At 53.7% G+C, this 19379-nt stretch overlaps 2 protein-coding genes across 2 annotated transcripts; both read right to left on the reverse strand.

Moving 5' to 3' along the window:
* Positions 1-991: 991 nt before the first annotated feature.
* EEF1G (eukaryotic translation elongation factor 1 gamma) lies at positions 992-13639 on the reverse strand. The gene is made up of 10 exons (XM_077789693.1): positions 13589-13639; positions 11890-12048; positions 10899-10962; positions 10162-10304; positions 8746-8889; positions 7637-7766; positions 6878-7088; positions 5938-6110; positions 3678-3802; positions 992-1940 (listed from the first exon to the last, which is right to left on the reverse strand). The coding sequence occupies exons 1-10, from the start codon at positions 13601-13603 to the stop codon at positions 1782-1784; spliced, it is 1323 nt and encodes a 440-aa protein (XP_077645819.1). The 5' UTR covers positions 13604-13639; the 3' UTR covers positions 992-1781.
* A 254-nt stretch (positions 13640-13893) lies between these two features.
* Positions 13894-18642, reverse strand: POLR2G (RNA polymerase II subunit G). Its single transcript, XM_077789694.1, has 8 exons — positions 18566-18642; positions 18299-18408; positions 17214-17373; positions 16376-16426; positions 15696-15761; positions 15093-15164; positions 14418-14451; positions 13894-14069 (listed from the first exon to the last, which is right to left on the reverse strand). Exons 1-8 carry the CDS (start codon positions 18575-18577, stop codon positions 14056-14058), a joined length of 519 nt encoding a protein of 172 aa, XP_077645820.1. The 5' UTR covers positions 18578-18642; the 3' UTR covers positions 13894-14055.
* Between the last annotated feature and the right edge of the window lie 737 nt (positions 18643-19379).

Consider the following 19379-nt stretch of genomic DNA (forward strand, 5'->3'; position numbering starts at 1 on the left):
AACTGGGAGGAACTGGGGGGAACTGGAGCTGAACTGGGAGGAACTGGGAGGGAACTGGGAGGAACTGGGATGGACTGGGAGGAACTGGGATGGACTGGGGGGAACTGGAGCTGAACTGGAATGGACTGGGAGGAACTGGAGCTGAACTGGGAGGAACTGGGATGGACTGGGAGGAACTGGGGAGGAACTGGGACTCAGCTGGAACCAAACTGGAATTAAACTGGGACCAAACTGGGGCTGAACTGGGAGGAACTGGGATGGACTGGGAGGAACTGGGGCTGAACTGGGAGGAACTGGGATGGACTGGGAGGAACTGGGGCTGAACTGGGACTCAGCTGGAACCAAACTGGAATTAAACTGGGACCAAACTGGGACCCAACTGGATCCAGACTGGGACCAAACTGGGATTAAACTGGGACTGAACTGGGATCAAACTGGGACTGAACTGGGACCCAACTGGATCCAGCCTGGGGCCGAACTGGGATTAAACTGGGACTGAACTGGGATTAAACTGGGACCAAACTGGGATTAAACTGGGGCTGAACTGGATCCAGATGTGGCCGCGGGGGTGGGGGAGGGGCGCGGCCACATCTGGCGCTGGGGGGGGAGGGGAGGCCCAGGAAGGAAGCGGGGGGAGGGGCGGGCCCCAAACTGGTTTTGGTGGCCGTTACTGGTTTATACTGGGACCGCCCCTCCCCCAGCCCCAATCAAATCTCAGCCCCCCAGACGTGGGGGGGGAATCCCAGAAAATTCCGGAATTTCTGCCCCAAATCCGCCGGGATTTGGGATTTTTTGGGGACAACGGGGCTGGGATCGCCCCGGGACCCCCCAAAATTCCGGGAGCGCTCCCGGTTCTCCCCCCGAGCGGAGATTTTGGGGGAGTTTATGGAAAATTCGGGATTCCGGATCATCTCCTGGAGCCCTCGGGACCCTCTGGAATGGCCCAAAACGCCCCAAATCCACCCCAAAAAAACCCCAAACCGCTCCGGAGTCTCGTCCTGTCCCAGATTCTTTATTGGATCGGGGCTGGAGGGCCCCGAAATCCCGGGGTTTCAGCCCAAAATTCCAGGGGGAATCTTGCCGTGCTTGAAGGGCCCCGAAATCCTGGGATTTGAGCCCAAAATCCTGGGATTTGAGCCCAAAATCCTGGGATTTGAGCCCAAATTTCACTTGAAGATCCTGAAGTGGTTGAAGGGCCCTGAAATCCTGGGATTTGAGCCCAAAATCCTGGGATTTGAGCCCAAAATCCTGGGATTTCAGCTCAAAATCCTGGGATTTCAGCCCAAATTTCATTTGAAGATCCTGAAGTGGCTGAAGGGCCCTGAAATCCTGGGATTTGAGCCCAAAATCCCGGGATTTAAGCCCAAAATCCTGGGGTTTGAACCTGAATTCACTTTCAGATCTCCAAGGGCCCCAAACCCGGGGATTTGAGCCCCAAAATCCCGGGATTTCAGCCCAAATTCACTTGAAGATCTTGCCCTGGTTGAAGGGCCCCAAACCCGGGGATTTGAGCCCCAAAATCCCGGGATTTGAGCCCAAATTCACTTGAAGATCTTGCCCTGGTTGAAGGGCCCCAAACCCGGGGATTTGAGCCCCAAAATCCCGGGATTTCAGCCCAAATTCACTTGAAGATCTTGCCCTGGTTGAAGGGCTCCAAACCCGGGGATTTGAGCCCCAAAATCCCGGGATTTCAGCCCAAATTCACTTGAAGATCTTGCCCTGGTTGAAGGGCTCCAAACCCGGGGATTTGAGCCCCAAAATCCCGGGATTTCAGCCCAAATTCACTTGAAGATCTTGCCCTGGTTGAAGGGCTTGCCCACGTGCTGGAACTCGCCCTCCCAGCTGAAATATTCCGTCACCAGCGTCCGGCACTCGGCGCTCTCGGGGTCCAGCTTGCGCCAGGTGTAGGACTCATAATCCACCTGCCAGTCTGGGCACAGCTGGAAAATGGGGCAAAAAATGGGGAAAATGGGAATTGTTAAAAAAAATACCGAGTTTCCTGTGAAAACCGCAAAAAAATCTGATATTCCCAGAGAAAACCCCGTAAAAATCCAGAATTCCCAAGGGTTTCAGGGGGATTTTGGGGTGTAGGACTCGTAATCCACCTGCCAGTCCGGGCACAGCTGGAAAATGGGGCAAAAAACGGGGAAAATGGGAATTGTTAAAAAAATACTGAGTTTCCTGTGAAAACCGCAAAAAAATCTGATGTTTCCAGAGAAAACCCCGTAAAAAACAGGATTTTGGGGAGTTTTTGGCAGGTGTAGGACTCGTAATCCACCTGCCAGTCTGGGCACAGCTGGGAAATGGGGGGAAAAACGGGGAAAATGGGAATTGTTAAAAAAAATACCAAGTTTCCTGTGAAAACCGCAAAAAAATCCGATGTTCCCAGAGAAAACCCCATAAAAATCCAGAATTCCCAAGGGTTTCAGGGGGATTTTGGGGTGTAGGACTCATAATCCACCTGCCAGTCCGGGCACAGCTGGAAAATGGGGCAAAAAATGGGGAAAATGGGAATTGTTAAAAAAAAATACTGAGTTTCCTGTGAAAACCGCAAAAAAATCTGATATTCCCAGAGAAAACCCCATAAAAAACAGGATTTTGGGGAGTTTTTGGCAGGTGTAGGACTCGTAATCCACCTGCCAGTCCGGGCACAGCTGGAAAATGGGGGGAAAAACGGGGAAAATGGGAATTGTTAAAAAAAATACTGAGTTTCCTGTGAAAACCGCAAAAAAATCTGATATTCCCAGAGAAAACCCCATACAAAACAGCATTTTGGGGAGTTTTTGGCGGGTGTAGGACTCGTAATCCACCTGCTAGTCCGGGCACAGCTGGGAAATGGGGCAAAAAACGGGGAAAATGGGAATTAGGGAGAGAAAATATCAGTTTTCCTGTGAAAACTGCAAAAAAAAAGGGTATTTTCAGTGAAAATGCCGTGAAAGTCCGGAATTCCCAAGGGTTTGGGGGTATTTGGGGATATTTTAATGGGAATTTCTGGGGTTTTCTCCCTGCAAAAGCCACCCCATGGATTTTTTGGGGTTATTTTTTGGAATTTTGTGATTTTTTGGGATTTTCTCACCGTGAAGGCCAGCTCCTGCCCCCGCAGCTTGGATTTTGGGGTATTTTCATGGGAATTTTTGTGATTTTCGCCCTGTAAACCCACCCCACGGATTTTTTCAGGGGTTTTTTTTTGGGAATTTTGGGTTTTTTTGGATTTTCTCACCGTGAAGGCCAGCTCCTGCCCCCGCAGCACCCACAGGTTGGATTTTGGGGCTATTTTGGGGTATTTTCATGGGAATTTTTGTGATTTTCGCCCTGTAAACCCACCCCACGGATTTTTTTGGGGGGAATTTTGGTTTTTTTGGATTTTCTCACCGTGAAGGCCAGCTCCTGCCCCCGCAGCACCCAGAGCTTGGATTTTGGGGTATTTTAATGGGAGTTTTTGTGATTTTCGCCCTGTAAACCCCACCCCACGGATTTTTTTGGGGGGAATTTTGTTTTTTTTGTATTTTCTCACCGTGAAGGCCAGCTCCTGCCCCTGCAGCACCCACAGGTTGTATTTTGGGGCTATTTTGGGGTATTTTCATGGGAGTTTTTGTGATTTTCGCCCTGCAAACCCCACCCCATGGATTTTTTCAGGGTTTTTTTTTGGGAATTTTGTTTTTTTTGTATTTTCTCACCGTGAAGGCCAGCTCCTGCCCCCGCAGCACCCAGACCCCCGAGATGCTGCTGTCGTGGTCCTTCCCAAACAGCACCACCGAGGCGAAGGCGTTCTTGCGCAGCTTGTCCAGGCGCTGGAACATCCCTGGGGAACGGGGAAAACGGGAAAAAGTGAGAGAAAAGGGGAAAAAAGGAGAAAAAGTGAGAGAAAACGGGAAAAAGTGAGAGAAAATGGGAAAAAAGGAGAAAAAGTGAGAGAAAAGGAGAGAAATGTGAGAGAAAAGGAGAGAAAAGGAGAAAAAAATGAGAAAAAAAAGAGAGAAAAGGAGAGAAAATGAGAAAAAAGGAGAGAAATGTGAGAGAAAAGGAGAGAAATGTGAAAGAAAAGAGAAAAAAAGAGAGAAAAGGAGAAAAAAGGAGAGAAAAGGAGAGAAATGTGAGAGAAAAGGAGAAAAAAAAGAGAAAAGGAGAAAAAAAAGAGAAAAGGAGAAAAAAAAGAGAGAAAATGAGAAAAAAGGAGAGAAAAGTGAGAGAAAAGACAAAAAAGAGAGAAAAGGAGAGAAAAGAGAGAAAAAGAGAATACAGAAGAAAAATTGAGAGAAAAGTGAAAGAAAATGAGAAAAAAGGAGAAATATTGAGAGAAAAGTGAGAGAAAATGAGAAAAAGAGAGAGAAAAGTGTGACAAAAGAGAAAAAAGAAGGAGAGAAAAGGAGAATAAAGGAGAAAAATTGAGAGAAAAGTGAGAAAAGGAGAGAAAACTGAGAAAAATGGAGAGAAAAGGAAAGAAAAGGAGAGAAAAGGAGAGAAATGTGAGAGAAAAGAGAAAAGTGAGAAAAAAGGGAGAAAAAGTGGGAGAAAAGGAGAAAAAAGGGATTTGTGCAGGTGCTGGGATATCTCCAAGAGAGGGAAAAATGGGAAAAACAGGAAAAATGGATGGAAAAGGGAGAGGAAATGGGGCAGAGAGGGAAGGAGAGGGAAACTGAGGGAAAAGAGGAAAAGGGACAAAAAAAGGGAAAAGGGAGAGAAAAAAGGGAAAGCGAGAGAAAAAAGGGGAAAAGGGAGAGAAAAAAGGGGAAAAGGGAGAGAAAAGAAGGGGAAATGGAAAGAAAAAAGGGGAAATTGAGAGAAAAAAGGGGAAAAGGGAGAGAAAAAAGGAAAAAGGGAGAGAAACAGGGAAAATGGAGAGAAAAAAAGGGGAAATGGAGACAAAATTGAAGGAAAAGAGGGAAAAGGAGGAAAACTCTGGAATGGGAAGAGCAGGAAAAGGGAAGGGAGGGAAGAAGGGCCGGGAGGAGGAGGAGGAGGAGGAGGAGGAGGAGGAAGGTCGGGGGAGCTCCTCAGGGTGGGGAAGGACGAGGACAGGGATGGGGATGGTGAGGATGAAGGAAGATAAGGATGAAGATGAGGATGATGATGAGGATGAGGATGATGATGATGAGGATGAGGAGGAAGGCCCACCAGTGATGAGGTTGCAGCTCATGAAGGTCTGGCTCAGCTCCTCGGGGTGGGGAAGGACAAGGATGGGAAGGGTGGGGATGGAGATGAAGGATGAAGAGGATGAGGATGATGATGAGGATGAGGATGATGAGGAGGATGATGATGAGGATGATGATGAGGATGAGGAGGAGGAGGAAGGCGCACCGGTGATGAGGTTGCAGCTCATGAAGGTCTGGGGGAGCTCCTTGGGGTGGGGAAGGACAAGGATGGGGATGGTGAGGATGGAGATGAAGGAAGATAAGGATGAAGATGATGAGGATGATGAGGAGGATGAGGATGAGGATGAGGAGGATGAGGATGAGGAGGAAGGCGCACCGGTGATGAGGTTGCAGCTCATGAAGGTCTGGCTCAGCTCCTCGGGGTGGGGAAGGACAAGGATGGGGATGGTGAGGATGAAGATGAAGGAAGATAAGGATGAAGATGAGGAGGAGGATGAGGGTGAGGATGAGGAGGATGATGAGGAGGAAGGCCCACCAGTGATGAGGTTGCAGCTCATGAAGGTCTGGGGGAGCTCCTTGGGGTGGGGAAGGACAAGGATGGGAAGGGTGGGGATGGAGATGAAGGATGAAGAGGATGAGGATGATGATGAGGATGATGAGGATGAGGATGATGAGGATGATGATGAGGATGAGGATGAGGATGAGGATGAGGATGATGAGGATGAGGATGATGAGGATGATGATGAGGATGAGGAGGAGGAGGATGAGGAGGATGATGATGAGGATGATGATGAGGATGATGATGAGGATGATGATGAGGATGAGGAGGAGGAGGAAGGCGCACCGGTGATGAGGTTGCAGCTCATGAAGGTCTGGCTCAGCTCCTCGGGGTACCGGTACTGGCAGTACCACAGGGACCAACCCTCGCGGTCAAAGTGCTCCCAGAAGTGCGGCAGCGCCACGGCCAGCGTGTCCTCGTTGGAGTACTTGCGCTTGAACTCGTCCAGGACAAACGGACTGGGGGGACAGACGGACACTGAGTGACCCCAGAGTGACCCCGAGCCCCCCAGAGTGACCCCGAGCCCCTCAGGGTGACCCCAAGACCCTCAGTGTCCCCCTGTCCCCAGCGTGTCCTCGTTGGAGTACTTGCGCTTGAACTTGTCCAGGACAAACGGACTGTGGACAGACGGACACTTAGTGACCCCAAAACCTCCAGGGTGACCCCAAAGGGACCCTGAAACCCCCAGAGTGACCCTGAGCCCCTCAGAGTGACCCTAAAACCTCCAGGGTGACCCCAAACCCCTCCGTGTCCCCTCTGTGTTCCCACTGTGCTTGAACTCGTCCAGGACAAACGGACTGGGGGGACAGACGGACACCCAGAGTGACCCCAAAACCCCCAGAGTGACCCCAAAGGGACCCTGAAACCCCCAGAGTGACCCTGAGCTCCTCAGAGTGACCCCAAAACCTCCAGGGTGACCCCAGAGTGACCATGAACTCCTCAGAGTGACCCCAAACCCCCTCCAGGTGTCCCCAGGTGTGTCCCAGGTGTCCCCAACCCCACCCAGGTGTCCCCAAACCCCCCAAATCTCCCCCCAGATGTTCCCAAACCCCCTCCAGGTGCCCCAAATCCCCCTCAGGTGTGTCCCCAACTGTTCCCAGGTGTCCCCAAACCCCCCCAGGTGTCCCCAAACCCCCTCCAGGTGTCCCCAAACCCCCCCAGCTGTCCCCAAACCCCCCCAGGTGTCCCCAAACCCCCCCAGGTGTGCCCCCAGGTGTGCCCCCACCTCCTGGGCAGGTGGGCGAAGGGGTCCTTGGCCTTGGGCTCGGCTGCCAGGACCTGCTCGCACTCGTCCAGGTCCTGCTCGGGCTCCGGCCGCTTCTCCTCCCTCTTGGGGGGCTTCTCCCCCTTCCTGGGGGGCTCCTTCTCCTTCTCCCCCTTCCTGGGGGGCTCCTTCTCCTTCTCCCGCCGCGCCTGCCCCTCCGCAAACTTCTTGGCTGCTCCCAACAGCAAAAAAAGGGAGAGTTTTGGGGCTTTCCGGGCGAAAATCGCCCCAAAAATCGCCGTTTTTTGGGGTTTTTTTTACCACAAAAAATCGCTTTTAAACTAGCTTAAAACTCGGGTTTTTTACTTCAAAAAATCCCTTTTAAATTTGCCCGAAATTCACTTTCTCTGCCCCTTTCTTACCTCAAGAATCTCCCTTTAAACTATTCTAAAATTCACAGGTGTGTCCAGGTGTGTCCCCACCCCCCCAAGAGTGCCCAGGTGTGCCCAGGTGCCCCCAGGTGTGTGCCGAGGTGTGTCCAGATGTGCCCAGGTGTGTCCCAGTTCCCCCCAGGTGTGTCCAGGTGTGCCCAGGTGCACCCAGGTGTGTCCCCAGGTGTGTTCCCAAGAGTGCCCAGGTGCCCCCAGGTGTGTTCCAGTCCCCCCCAGGTGCCCCCAGGTGTGTCCCAGTTCCCCCCAGGTGTGTCCAGGTGTGCCCAGGTGTCCCCAGGTGTGTCCCAGTGCCCCCCAGGTGTGCCCAGGTGTGCCCAGGTGTGCCCACCGTCGAACTGCGCCATCCGCTGGCACAGCTGCACCTCGCCCAGCACGGCCTTGAACTGGGGCTGGTTGAGGCAGGTGAGGAACCAGCGCGTGACGTTGCCGAAGGGGCCGCGGAAGGCGGGGTCCAGCACCTGGGGAGACACCTGGGTTACCCAAACACACCTGGGATCCCCAAAATATATCCTAAATACACCTGGGATCCCCCAAATCCATCCTACATACACCTGGGATCCCCCAAATCCATCCTACATACACCTGGGTTACCCAAATACACCTGGGATCCCCAAATCCATCCTAAATACACCTGGGATCCCCAAATCCATCCTACATACACCTGGGATCCCCCAAATCCATCCTACATACACCTGGGATACCAAACATACACCTGGGATCCCCAACATACATCCTACATACACCTGGGATCCCCCAAATCCATCCTAAATACACCTGGGTTACCCAAATATACACCCTAAATACATCCTAAATACACCTGAATTACACCTGAGATACCCAACATACACCTGGGATCCCCAAATCCATCCTAAATACACCTGGGATCCCCAAAATACACCTGGGATCCCCAAATCCATCCTACATACACCTGGGATCCCCAAATCCATCCAAAATACACCTGGGATCCCCCAAATCCATCCTAAATACACCGGGGATCCCCCAAATACATCCTACATACACCTGGGTTACCCAAATACACCTGGGATCTCCAAAATACATCCTAAATACACCTGAGTTACACCTGAGATACCCAAAATACACCTGGGATCCCCCAAATATATCCTAAATACACCTGGGATCCCCAAAATGCACCTGGGATACACCTGGGACATCCTAAATACGCCTGAGATACACCTAGACCAGGCTGAATCCCCCCCAAAATCCCCCAAATACCCCAAAATTCCCCAAAATGCCCCAAATCCCCCCCAAATCCCCCCAAATACCTGTTTGTAGAGCCAGAGCAAGGTGCAGACCAGGCTGAATCCCCCCAAAATGCTCCAAATCCCCCCAATACCTGTTTGTAGAGCCAGAGCAGGGCGCAGACCAGGCTGAGCCCCCCAAAATGCCCCAAATCCCCCCAAATCTCCCCAAAATCACCTGTTTGTAGAGCCAGAGCAGGGCGCAGACCAGGCTGATGTCTGCCAGGCTCACCCTCTCGCCCACCAGGAACGTTCGGGTTCGCAGGTGCCCGTCCAGCACCCCCAGCACCCGGCGCACCTCCTCCTTCGCCACCTCAGTGGCCTGGCACGGCACAGGGGCAGGGGAAATTGGGGAGGGGAACAGAAATTGGGGAGGGGAACACGAAATGGGGGAGGGGAACCCGAAATTGGGGAGGGGAACACGAAATTGGGGAGGGGAACACGAAATTGGGGAGGGGAACACAAATTGGGGAGGGGAACACAAATTGGGAGAGAAAACCCAAAAACAGGGAGAGAAAACCCAAAAACGGGGAGAGAAAACCCAAAATGGGGGAGAGAAAACCCAAAATTGGGGAGGGGAACACGAAATTGGGGAGGGGAACCCAAAATTGGGGAGGGGAACACGAAATTGGGGAGGGGAACACGAAATGGGGGAGGGGAACACGAAATTGGGGAGGGGAACACGAAATTGGGAGAGAAAACCCAAAAACGGGGAGAGAAAACCCAAAATTGGGGAGGGGAACACGAAATTGGGGAGGGGAACCCGAAATTGGGGAGGGGAACACGAAATTGGGGAGGGGAACACGAAATTGGGGAGGGGAACACGAAATTGGGGAGGGGAACCAGAAATGGGGAGAGAAAACCCAAAATTGGGGAGAGAAAACCCAAAATTGGGGAGGGGAACACGAAATTGGGGAGAGGAACACGAAATTGGGGAGGGGAACCAGAAATGGGGAGAAAAAACCCAAAAATGGGGAGGGGAACCCAAAATTGGGGAGGGGAACCAAAAATGGGGAGGGGAACCAGAAATTGGGGAGGGAAACTCAAAACTGGGGAGGACAACCCAAAATTGGGGAAGAAAACCCAAAATTCCTGGAATTCCCAAACCCCACCTGTTTGCTGTAATGCAAGAACACCCCAAAAAATCACGAAAAATCACAAAAAAAAACCCCAAAAATTCCCCCAAAAATTCCTGAAAAATTCCCCAAAACCCTCAAAAAATTCCCAAAAAATTCCCCAAATCCCCCAAAAAATCCCCCACCTGTTTGTTGTAGTGCAGGATGCCCAGCGTGGGGAACACTCAAAAAATTAATTAAAAAAATCACGAAAAATCCCAAAAAAAACCCCAAAAATTTCCCCAAACCCCCAGGAACTGCCGAAAAAATCCCAAAAAATCCCCAAAAATTCCCAAAAAAATCCCCCACTTGTTTGTTGTAGTGCAGGATGCCCAGCGTGGGGAACATTCAAAAAATTAATTAAAAAATCACAAAAAATCCCAAAAAAAACCCCAAAAATTTCCCCAAACCCCCAGAAACTCCCGAAAAATTCCCAAAAAATTCCCCAAAATTCCCAAAAAATCCCAAAACATCCCCACCTGTTTGTTGTAGTGCAGGATGCCCAGCGTGGGGAACACCCAGGTGCTGGCCGGGGGGACGACGTCGCTGTCGGCGAAGTTCACCCACTGCAGCACGGCCGCCGCGGCCTCGGGCGTGCTGCCCCGCAGCTCCTCCGTGCTCACTGCCAGGAAGGGGTTAATTCATTAACCAGCAGGACAATCAATCAGCCAGGGGAATGGTTAATTAGGGGAGGGACTCGTCAGAGCCCAGGAGGAATCGTTAATGAGCAATGGGGGATCATTAATGGGGGAATGATAAAGTTGGTGCTGCTCCCCTCCGTACTCACTGCCAGGAAAGGGTTAATTAATCACCCAAAAGGGTAATTAATCAGCCAGGGGAATGCTTAATTAGGGGAGGGACTAGTTAGAGATGCAGGGGATCGTTAATGAGCAATGGGGGATCATTAATGGGGGAATGATAAAGTTGGTGCTGCTTCCCTCCATGCTCACTGCCAGGAAAGGGTTAATTAATCACCCAAAAGGGTAATTAATTAGCAGCAGGGAAATTAATTAGCCAGGGGAATGGTTAATCAGGGGAGGGACTCATTAAGGGGCAGGAAAAATCGTTAATGAGCAAAAGGGGATCATTAATGAGCTCCAGGAAAGAGCCAATCAATCAATCAATCAATCAACGAACAAATTAATTAATTAGGGCAGCAGAGCACAGCCAGTGAGGAGCACAGCAGCTCATTAAGCTAATTAGGGCACTAATTAACCGTAGTAGGCGATGGCGTTGCTCTCGAAGACGCAGAATCCGTCGTCGCCCTCGAAGGCCGGGACCTGCGGGGAGAAAACCCAGACCTCAAAAAAATCCCAAAAACCCCAAAAACATCCAGAAAATACTCCCAAAAACCCCAAAATCACCAAAAATCCCAAAAAACACCACAAAAATCCCAAAAAATCCCCCAAGAAATACCCCCCAAAACCCCAAAAAAATCCCAAAAATCCCCAGAACATCCCCAAAACCCTAAAACATCCAGAAAATACTCCTAAAAACTCCAAAACCACCAAAAATCCCAAAAAACCCCCACAAAAATCCCCAAAAAATCCCCCAAGAAATACCCCCCAAAGCCCCAAACCTCAAAAAAATCCCAAAAATCCCCAGAACATCCCCAAAACCCCAAAACATCCAGAAAATACTCCTAAAAACTCCTAAACCACCAAAAATCCCAAAAAACCCCCACAAAAATCCCCAAAAATCCCCCAAGAAATCCCCCCCCCACCAAAAAACCCCAAAGCTCAAAAAAAGCCCAAAAATACCCCAAAACCACCAAAAAACCCCACAAAACTTCAAATTCTGAGCCAAACGCCCAAATCCCCACAGTTTGGGAGTTTTTTGGGATTTTTGAGTTTTTTAGGGTTTCTTTTTTTTGATTTTTGGGATTTTTTTGGCAATTCTGGGATTGTTCAGGCTCAGATTGACCTTCCCGAGCGGGAACTTCTGCAGGAACTGGGGAGCCTGAACCCCCCAAACCCCAGATCTTGGGATTTTTGAGTTTTTTGGGATTTTTTTGGGATTTTTTGGGAATTCTGGGATTGTTCAGGCTCAGACTGACCTTTCCGAGTGGGAACTTCTGCAGGAACTGCAGGGTCTGAACCCCCCAAACCCCAGGCCCCAGATCTTGGGATTTTTGAGTTTTTTGGGATTTTTTTGGGATTTTTTTGGGATTTTTTGGGAATTCTGGGGTTGTTCAGGCGCAGACTGACCTTCCCGAGCGGGAACTTCTGCAGGAACTGGGGGCTGCGGTTGGTGTGGCCGAAGCGGAAGAGCGGCGGCGCCGAGAGCACGCGCAGCCGCGCGCCCGAGTACTGCGCCGCGATCAGCGCCTTGAAGGCGCGCCAGTTCTCGGGGTACGTGTACAGCGTCTGCGGGAGGCACCGGGGGTCCCCAGGGGGTCACCAGGGGGTCCCCAAAGTGTCACCAAGGTGTCACCAAAATATCCCCAAAGTGTCACCAGAGTGTCACCAAAGTGTCCCCAAAGTGTCCCAAGGGTGTCCCCAAAGGGTCTCCAGAGTGTCCCCAGGGTGTCCCCAGGGTGTCACCAAGGTGTCTCCAGAGTGTCCCCAAAGTGTCCCCAAAGGGTCACCAGGGGGTCCCCAGGGTGTCACCAAAGGGTCCCCAAAGTGTCACCAAGGTGTCTCCAAAGTGTCACCAAAGTGTCACCAAGGTGTCTCCAGAGTGTCACCAAGGTGTCCCCAAAGGGTCCCCAGAGTGTCCCCAACGTGTCCCCAGGGTGTCACCAAAGGGTCCCTAGAGTGTCACCAACGTGTCACCAAAGGGTCCCCAGAGTATCCCGAAAGTGTCCCCAGAGTGTCACTAAAGTGTCCCCAAAATATTCCCAAAGGGTCCCCAGAGTGTCCCCGAAGTGTCACCAGAGTGTCACCAGGGTGTCCCCAGAGTGTCACCAAAGGGTCCCCAAAATATCCCCAAAGTGTCACTAAAGTGTCCCCAAAATATCCCCAAAGGGTCCCCAAAGTGTCACCAAGGTGTCACCAAGGTGTCCCCAGAGTGTCCCCAAAATATCCCCAAAGGGTCCCCAGAGTGTCCCCGAAGTGTCACCAGAGTGTCCCCAGTGTGTCACCAAAGGGTCCCCAGAGTATCCCAAAAGTGTCCCCAAAGTGTCACCAAAATATCCCCAAAGGGTCCCCAGAGTGTCCCTAAAAGGTCCCTTGAAGTGTCCCCAAAGGGTCCCCAAGGTGTCCCCAGAGTGGCTCTCGAGTGTGCCCAAAATATCCCCAGAGTGGCCCCAAAATGTCCCTAAAACGTCTCTTAAATTGTCCCTGAAATGTCCCCACAGGGCGCCCAAAGTGTCCCCAAATCTCCCCAAAATGCCCCCAAAATGTCCCCAAGTTTTGGGACACGGGGGTGGCCGCGGGGGTCCCGGTGTGGGGCGGGCACTGGGGGACAATTGGAACCCCCGATTTTGGGGTACCCGCGCGGGATTTGGGGGAAAATCGGGGCAGGGGGTCCCCGAGATGTCCCCAGAACTTGGGGACACCGGGGTGACACCGGGGGGTGGCACTGAGGGGACGCAGGACCCCCAAAATCCGCCCCGGGGGTCCCGATGTGGACGAAGCCCCTGGAACCCCCCGGGTTTTGGGGTACCCGCGCAGGATTTGGGGGAAAATCGGGGCAGGGGGTCCCCGAGATGTCCCCGAGATGTCCCCGAGATGTCCCCGAGGGTGGCACCAACCCGCCGCCCTCCCCCCTCACCGGCTCCGGTTCCCCTCAGGGCTCCCCCCCTCCCTTCCCGCCGCCATCCGCGCCCCCCGCCGCCTCCCCGCGGCTCCGCGGCCGGCCCGGCCGCATCCCCGGTGCCCCGCGGTTCCCCCGGTGGCGGCGGGGAGGCGGCGGGGCGGCGGGGGAAGGAGGATGGCGGCGGATGGCGGCGGCGGCCGCACTCACCCCGGACACCGCCATCTTGGAGAGCGCGGGGAGAAGGCCGGGCCGGGCCGCAAAGCGCGGAAACGGGGCTGGGTGGGAGGAGCGCGGCAGTGACGCGCGGCGCCGTAAAGCGCGGGACGGGGTGGCTGCCGTGGCAACGGGGGGGGACCGCACTTAAAGGGGCGACGCTGCCTTAAAGCGGCGATGGCGCCTTAAAGCGGCGATGGCGCCTTAAAGCGGCGATGGCGCGGTGGGCCCCCCAGGGAGGCGAAGACCCCCCCCAAAATTCCCGGAGCCCCCCCCAAAAAAAAGAAAAAGGCGGAAAATTGGGAAAAACGCCTTTATTGAGGGAAAACAGAGCCCCCCCAGCTCTGGGGGAGGGGCCCGGCTGCCAGAACCCCCCAAAATTGGGGATGGGGGGGGTGGGGCTCCCAAAATTTGGGAGAAGGGGGGGGAAATTGGGGAGGGGTCGCGGCTGCTCCTGGGGCTCAGCTGACCAGGCCTGGGGGGGGAGAGAAGGATGAGGGACCCCAAAATCCACCCCGAGACCCCCCAAAATCCTCCCGGGACCCTCCAAACCCCACCCGGGACTCCCAAAATTCCCCCAGGACCCCCCAAATCCACCTTGAGACTCCCCAAAATCCCCCCGGGACCCCCAAAATCCCCCCCAAATCTCCCCAGAATCCTCCCGGGACCCTCCAAACTGCCCCGGGACTTCCAAATCCCCCCTGGGCTCCCCCAAATCCCCCCGGGACCCCCCAGAATCCCCCCGGGACCCCCAAAATTCCCCCAGATCCCCCCAGGACCCCCAAAATTCCCCAAATCCCCCCAAATCCCGGCCCCGCCTCACCCAGGTAATCGTCCATCAAGGAGCCGATGGCGAACTGGGGGGGAGGGGAAGGATCAGGGGAGGGGGAGGGGCTGACCTGGACCCCCCCCGGAGCTGGGACCCCCCCAAAATTTGGGATGTCCCCCCCCATTTGAGAATTCCCTCTGAAATTTTGGGATTTCCCCCCCAAATTTGAGAATTTCCCCCCAAATTTTAGGGATTTTCCCCCAAATGTTGAGATTTTCCCCCAAATATTTGGTTCCCCCCTGAATTTTTGGATTTCCCCCCTGAATTTCGAGCATTTCCCCCCAGATTTTGGGATTTTGCCCCCAAATGTTGGGAATTTCCCCCAAATTTGGGAATATCTCCCTGGATTTGTGGATTCTCCCCCCGTGCCGAGATTTGAGGATTTCCCCACCAAAAATCCCAACATTTCCCCGCAGAATTTTGGGATTTTCCCCCAAATCCCAGAATTTCCCACCAAGTCCCAGGATTCCCCCAAAATTTTGGGATTTACCCCCCGAATTTCAGCATTCCCACCCAATTTCAGGATTTTCCCCCCAAATTTTTGGGTTTTCCCCCCTGAATTTTGGGAATTTTCCTCCCAGAATTTCAGCATTTCCCCCAAAATGTCAGGATTTGCCCCCAGATTTTGGGATTTTGCCCGAAAGGCCGGGATTTCCCCCCGAATCTCACGATGTCGTTCTTGTCCACGCGCGTCCCCACGATCTTCAGGCGGATCTCGTCGTCCTGCTGGATCACGATGTCCTGGGGGAGCGACAGTGGGGACCCCAAAATCCCCCCAAAATCCCCCCGGGACCCCCAAAAATCCCCCCAGGACCCCAAAATCCCCCCAAAATCCCCCCAGGACCCCCAAAAATCCCCCTGGGACCCCCTGAATCCTCCCAGGACCCCAAAATCCCCCCAGGACCCCCAAAAATCCCCCCGGGACCCCCAAAAATCCCCCCGGGAACCCCAAATCCCCCCGGGACCCCCAAAATTCCCCCAGGACCCCCAAAAATCCCCTCGGGACCCCCAAAAATCCCCCCGGGACCCCCCAAATCCCCCCGGGACCCCCCAAATTCTCCCCAGGACCCCCGAAATTCCCCCCAGGACGCCCCCAGACCCCTCAGGACTCCAAATTCCACAGGATCCCCCCAGGATCCCCCAGGATCCCCCCAGGATCCCCCCCCAAATTCCCCCCAGGACACCCAAAGTCCCCCCAAAACCCCCAAGGACCCCCCCAAGACCCCCAAATTTCCCTCAGGACCCCCCAAAATCCCCCAAACCCCCCCTCACCTCGTCCACGGTTTTGTAGCAGGGGGGGTTGGAGTTGGGGTCGAATTCCATCTCGGAGGGGATGGACTGGGGGGACAGGGGGGCAGATTTGGGGTCCCCGGGGCAAAATTTGGGGTCCCCTGGGGCAGATTTGGGGTCCCCAAGGGGATTTGGGGCAGATTTGGGGTCCCCAGGGGAAAATTTGGGTGGGAAATGGTGGGAGGGGGGGTTGAGGGGTCAGGGAGAGCCCCAAGGGGCATTTTGGGGTCCCCTCCCCCCTTTTGGCCATTTTTGGGGTCCCCTCCCCCCTTTTGGCCATTTTCGGGGTCCCTTTCCCCTTTGGGCCATTTTTGGGGTCCCCTCCCCCCTCTGGGCCATTTTTGGGGTCCCCTCCCCCCTTTTGGCCATTTTTGGGGTCCCCTCCCCCCTTTTGGCCATTTTTGGGGTCCCTTTCCCCTTTGGGCCATTTTTGGGGTCCCCTCCCCCTTTTTGGCCATTTTTGGGGTCCCCTCCCCCCTTTTGGCCATTTTGGGGTCCCCTCCCCCCTCTGGGCCATTTTTGGGGTCCCCTCCCCCTTTTTGGCCATTTTTGGGGTCCTTTCCCCCCTTTTGGCCATTTTTGGGGTCCCCTCCCCCCTCTGGGCCATTTTTGGGGTCCCCTCCCCCCTTTTGGCCATTTTTGGGGTCCCGTCCCCCTCTCACGTGGCGGGAGATGAAGCAGGACATCGGCCCGATCTCGGTGAACAGCCCCACCTGGGGACGGGAAAACGGGGCAAAAATGGGCAAAAATGGGCAAAAGTGGAGAAAAATGGGGAAAAGTGGGAAAAATTGGGCAGAAACAGGGAAAAGTGGGGGAAAAGGGATAAAAACAGGGCAAAAATGGGCAAAGTGGGGAAAAAAGGGGGAAAAAGGGGCAAAAACGGGGAAAAAACAAGGCAAAAATGGGGAAAAATGGGGGGAAAGGGGGAAAATGGGGAAAATGGGGAAAAAGGGAGAAAAAATGGGAAAAATGGGGCAAAAATGTGGTAAAAATGGATAAAAATTAATAAAATCGGCAAAAATTGATAAAAATTGATAAAAAGGGATAAAATGGGCAAAAACAAATAAAAATGGATAACAATGGATAAAAGTGGGAGAAAAATGGGATGAAGATGGATAAAAAGGAATAAAATGGGCAAAAACGGATAAAAATGGATAAAAAAGGATAAAATGGGCAAAAACAAATAAAAATGGATAACAATGGATAAAAGTGGGAGAAAAATGGGATGAAGATGGATAAAAAGGAAGGAATGAAATGGGCAAAAATGGATAAAAAGGGATAAATTGGGCAAACAGGGATTAAAATGGATAAAAATGGATAAAAATGGATTCAAACGGGGCAGAACCAGGAGAAAAAGGCCCAGAAAGGGACCAAAAAAACCAGAAATTAATAAAAACGAGACAGAAAACGACAGAAGGGGAGGCCGGGCCTTGCCGGCCTGGGTGACCCCCGGGTGACCCCTGACCCCCGCGTGACCCCTGACCCCCGGTGACCCCTGACCTTGTTGACCTGGGTGACCACGGCGTCCACCACCTCGCCCTTGAAGGGCCGGAAGACGATGGCCTTGTAGCGCACGGGGTAGAGCACGAAGCCGCGGCCCGGCTGGATCACCCCCGCGCCCACGTTGTCGATGGTGGTCACCGCGATAACGAACCCGTATCTGTAATTAACAACCGTTAATTAATGAATTAGTGCTCATCGGGGGATTTATTGTGGTTTTATTGGGGGTTATCATTGATTTATTGGGGTTTATTGGGATTTATCATTGATTTATTGGGGTTTATTGGGGTTTATCGGGGTCTGGATCACCCCCGTGCCCACGTTGTCGATGGTGGTGACGGCGATAACGAACCCGTATCTGTAATTAACAACCGTTAATTAATGAATTAGTGCTCATTGGGGGATTTATCACTGATTTATGGGGGTTTATTGGGATTTATCATTGATTTACTGGGGTTTATTGGGATTTATCATTGATTGATTGGGGTTTATTGGGGTTTATCGGGGTCTGGATCACCCCCGCGCCCACGTTGTCGATGGTGGTCACCGCGATAACGAACCCGTACCTGTAATTAACAACCATTAATTAATGAATTAGTGCTCATCGGGGGATTTATTGTGGTTTTATTGGGGGTTATCATTGATTTATTGGGGTTTTATTGGGATTTATCATTGATTTATTGGGGTTTATTGGGGTCTGGACCACCCCGGTGCCAACAGCGAAGCTGCCCCCGAGAGACGGGGTTAATGTCAGTTAATTAATTTAATTTTGATTGATTGATTGCGATTTATTGGGATTTATTTGGGGTTTGTTGGGCGTTTTTCCCGGGGCCTTTTTGGGGGATTTCGGGGCCGTTTTTGGGGATTTTTTTGCTGTTTTAGGGATTTTGGTGCCGTTTTTTGCGGATTTCGGTGCCGTTTTTGGGGATTCTTGTGCCGTTTTGGGGGATTTTTGTGCCGTTTTTGGGGATTTTGGTGCCGTTTTTGGGGATTTTTGTGCCGTTTTTCGGGATTTTTTTGCCGTTTTGCGGATTTCGGTGCCGGTTCCGCTACTCCCGCCCCGGTTCCCCCGGTCCCGCGCTCACTTGCCGGTGCAGGTCCCCTCCACCTCGGTGAAAAGCTTCTGCTTGACGGTGTTGAGCAGGTTGGGCCCGAAGTAGCGCGGGTGCAGGAGGATCTCGTGCTCCAGGGAGATCTGCGGGCACCGGCCGTTACCGGGAGCCACCGGGAGTTACCGGGACCGCCCCGGGACCGCCCCGGGAGCCCCCGGGAGCCCCCGGAAGAACACCGGGACCCCCCCGGCCTGACACGTGACCCCCGGTGCCGCCCACGTGACCCCCGGTGCCGCTCACGTGGTAAAACATCCTCGGGGCCGCCGCCGCCGCCGCCGGAAGTGACGCGTTCCCGCCGCCGCCGCCGCGCTCGGCGCTGATTGGCCGAGGACGAGAGAGGCCACGCCCACCGAGCCGAAGGTGGTGCTCGGAGAAGGGGCGGGGTTACGGCCCGAGCAAGGGCGGTGATTGGCTGGTGTGGGGCGGTGGGCGGGGACAGAGCGGTGATTGACAGGGCGGGGGAACAGGAGCGCCCCGGGACCCCCAAATTCCCCCCGGGACCCCCAAATCAGCCCCAGGACCCCTAAAACAGCCCTGGGACCCCCCGAAACTCCCCCAGGGACCCTCGGGACCCCCCAAAAACGCCCATGACCCCACCAGGACCCTCGAGACCTCCCAAAATCCCCCACGGACCTCCAAAACTCCCCCCAAGGACCCCCAAAACCCCCTTTGGACACCCCCAAAACCCCCTTTGGATGCCCCAAAGGACCTCCTGGACACCCCCAAATCCTCCAACGCACCCCTGAAACCCCCAAAACCCCCTGTGGACACCCCCAGACCGTCCCCAGAACCCCCCAGACCCCCTTCGAAGAGCCCCAGACCCTCCAAACCCCCTGTGGACACCCCCAGAACCCCCCAGACCCCCTGTGGACACCCCCAGACCCTCCAAACCCCCTGTGGACATCCCCAAACCCTCCCCAGAACCCCCCAGACCCCCTTTGAACAGCCCCAGACCCCTTGTGGACACCCCCAGACCCTCCAAACCCCCTCTGGACACCCCCAGAACCCCCCAGACCCCCTTTGAACAGCCCCAGACCCCCTGTGGACACCCCCA

This window comes from Lonchura striata, chromosome 36 (assembly GCF_046129695.1).
Source record: "Lonchura striata isolate bLonStr1 chromosome 36, bLonStr1.mat, whole genome shotgun sequence".
NCBI classification, from domain to species: Eukaryota; Metazoa; Chordata; class Aves; order Passeriformes; family Estrildidae; genus Lonchura; species Lonchura striata.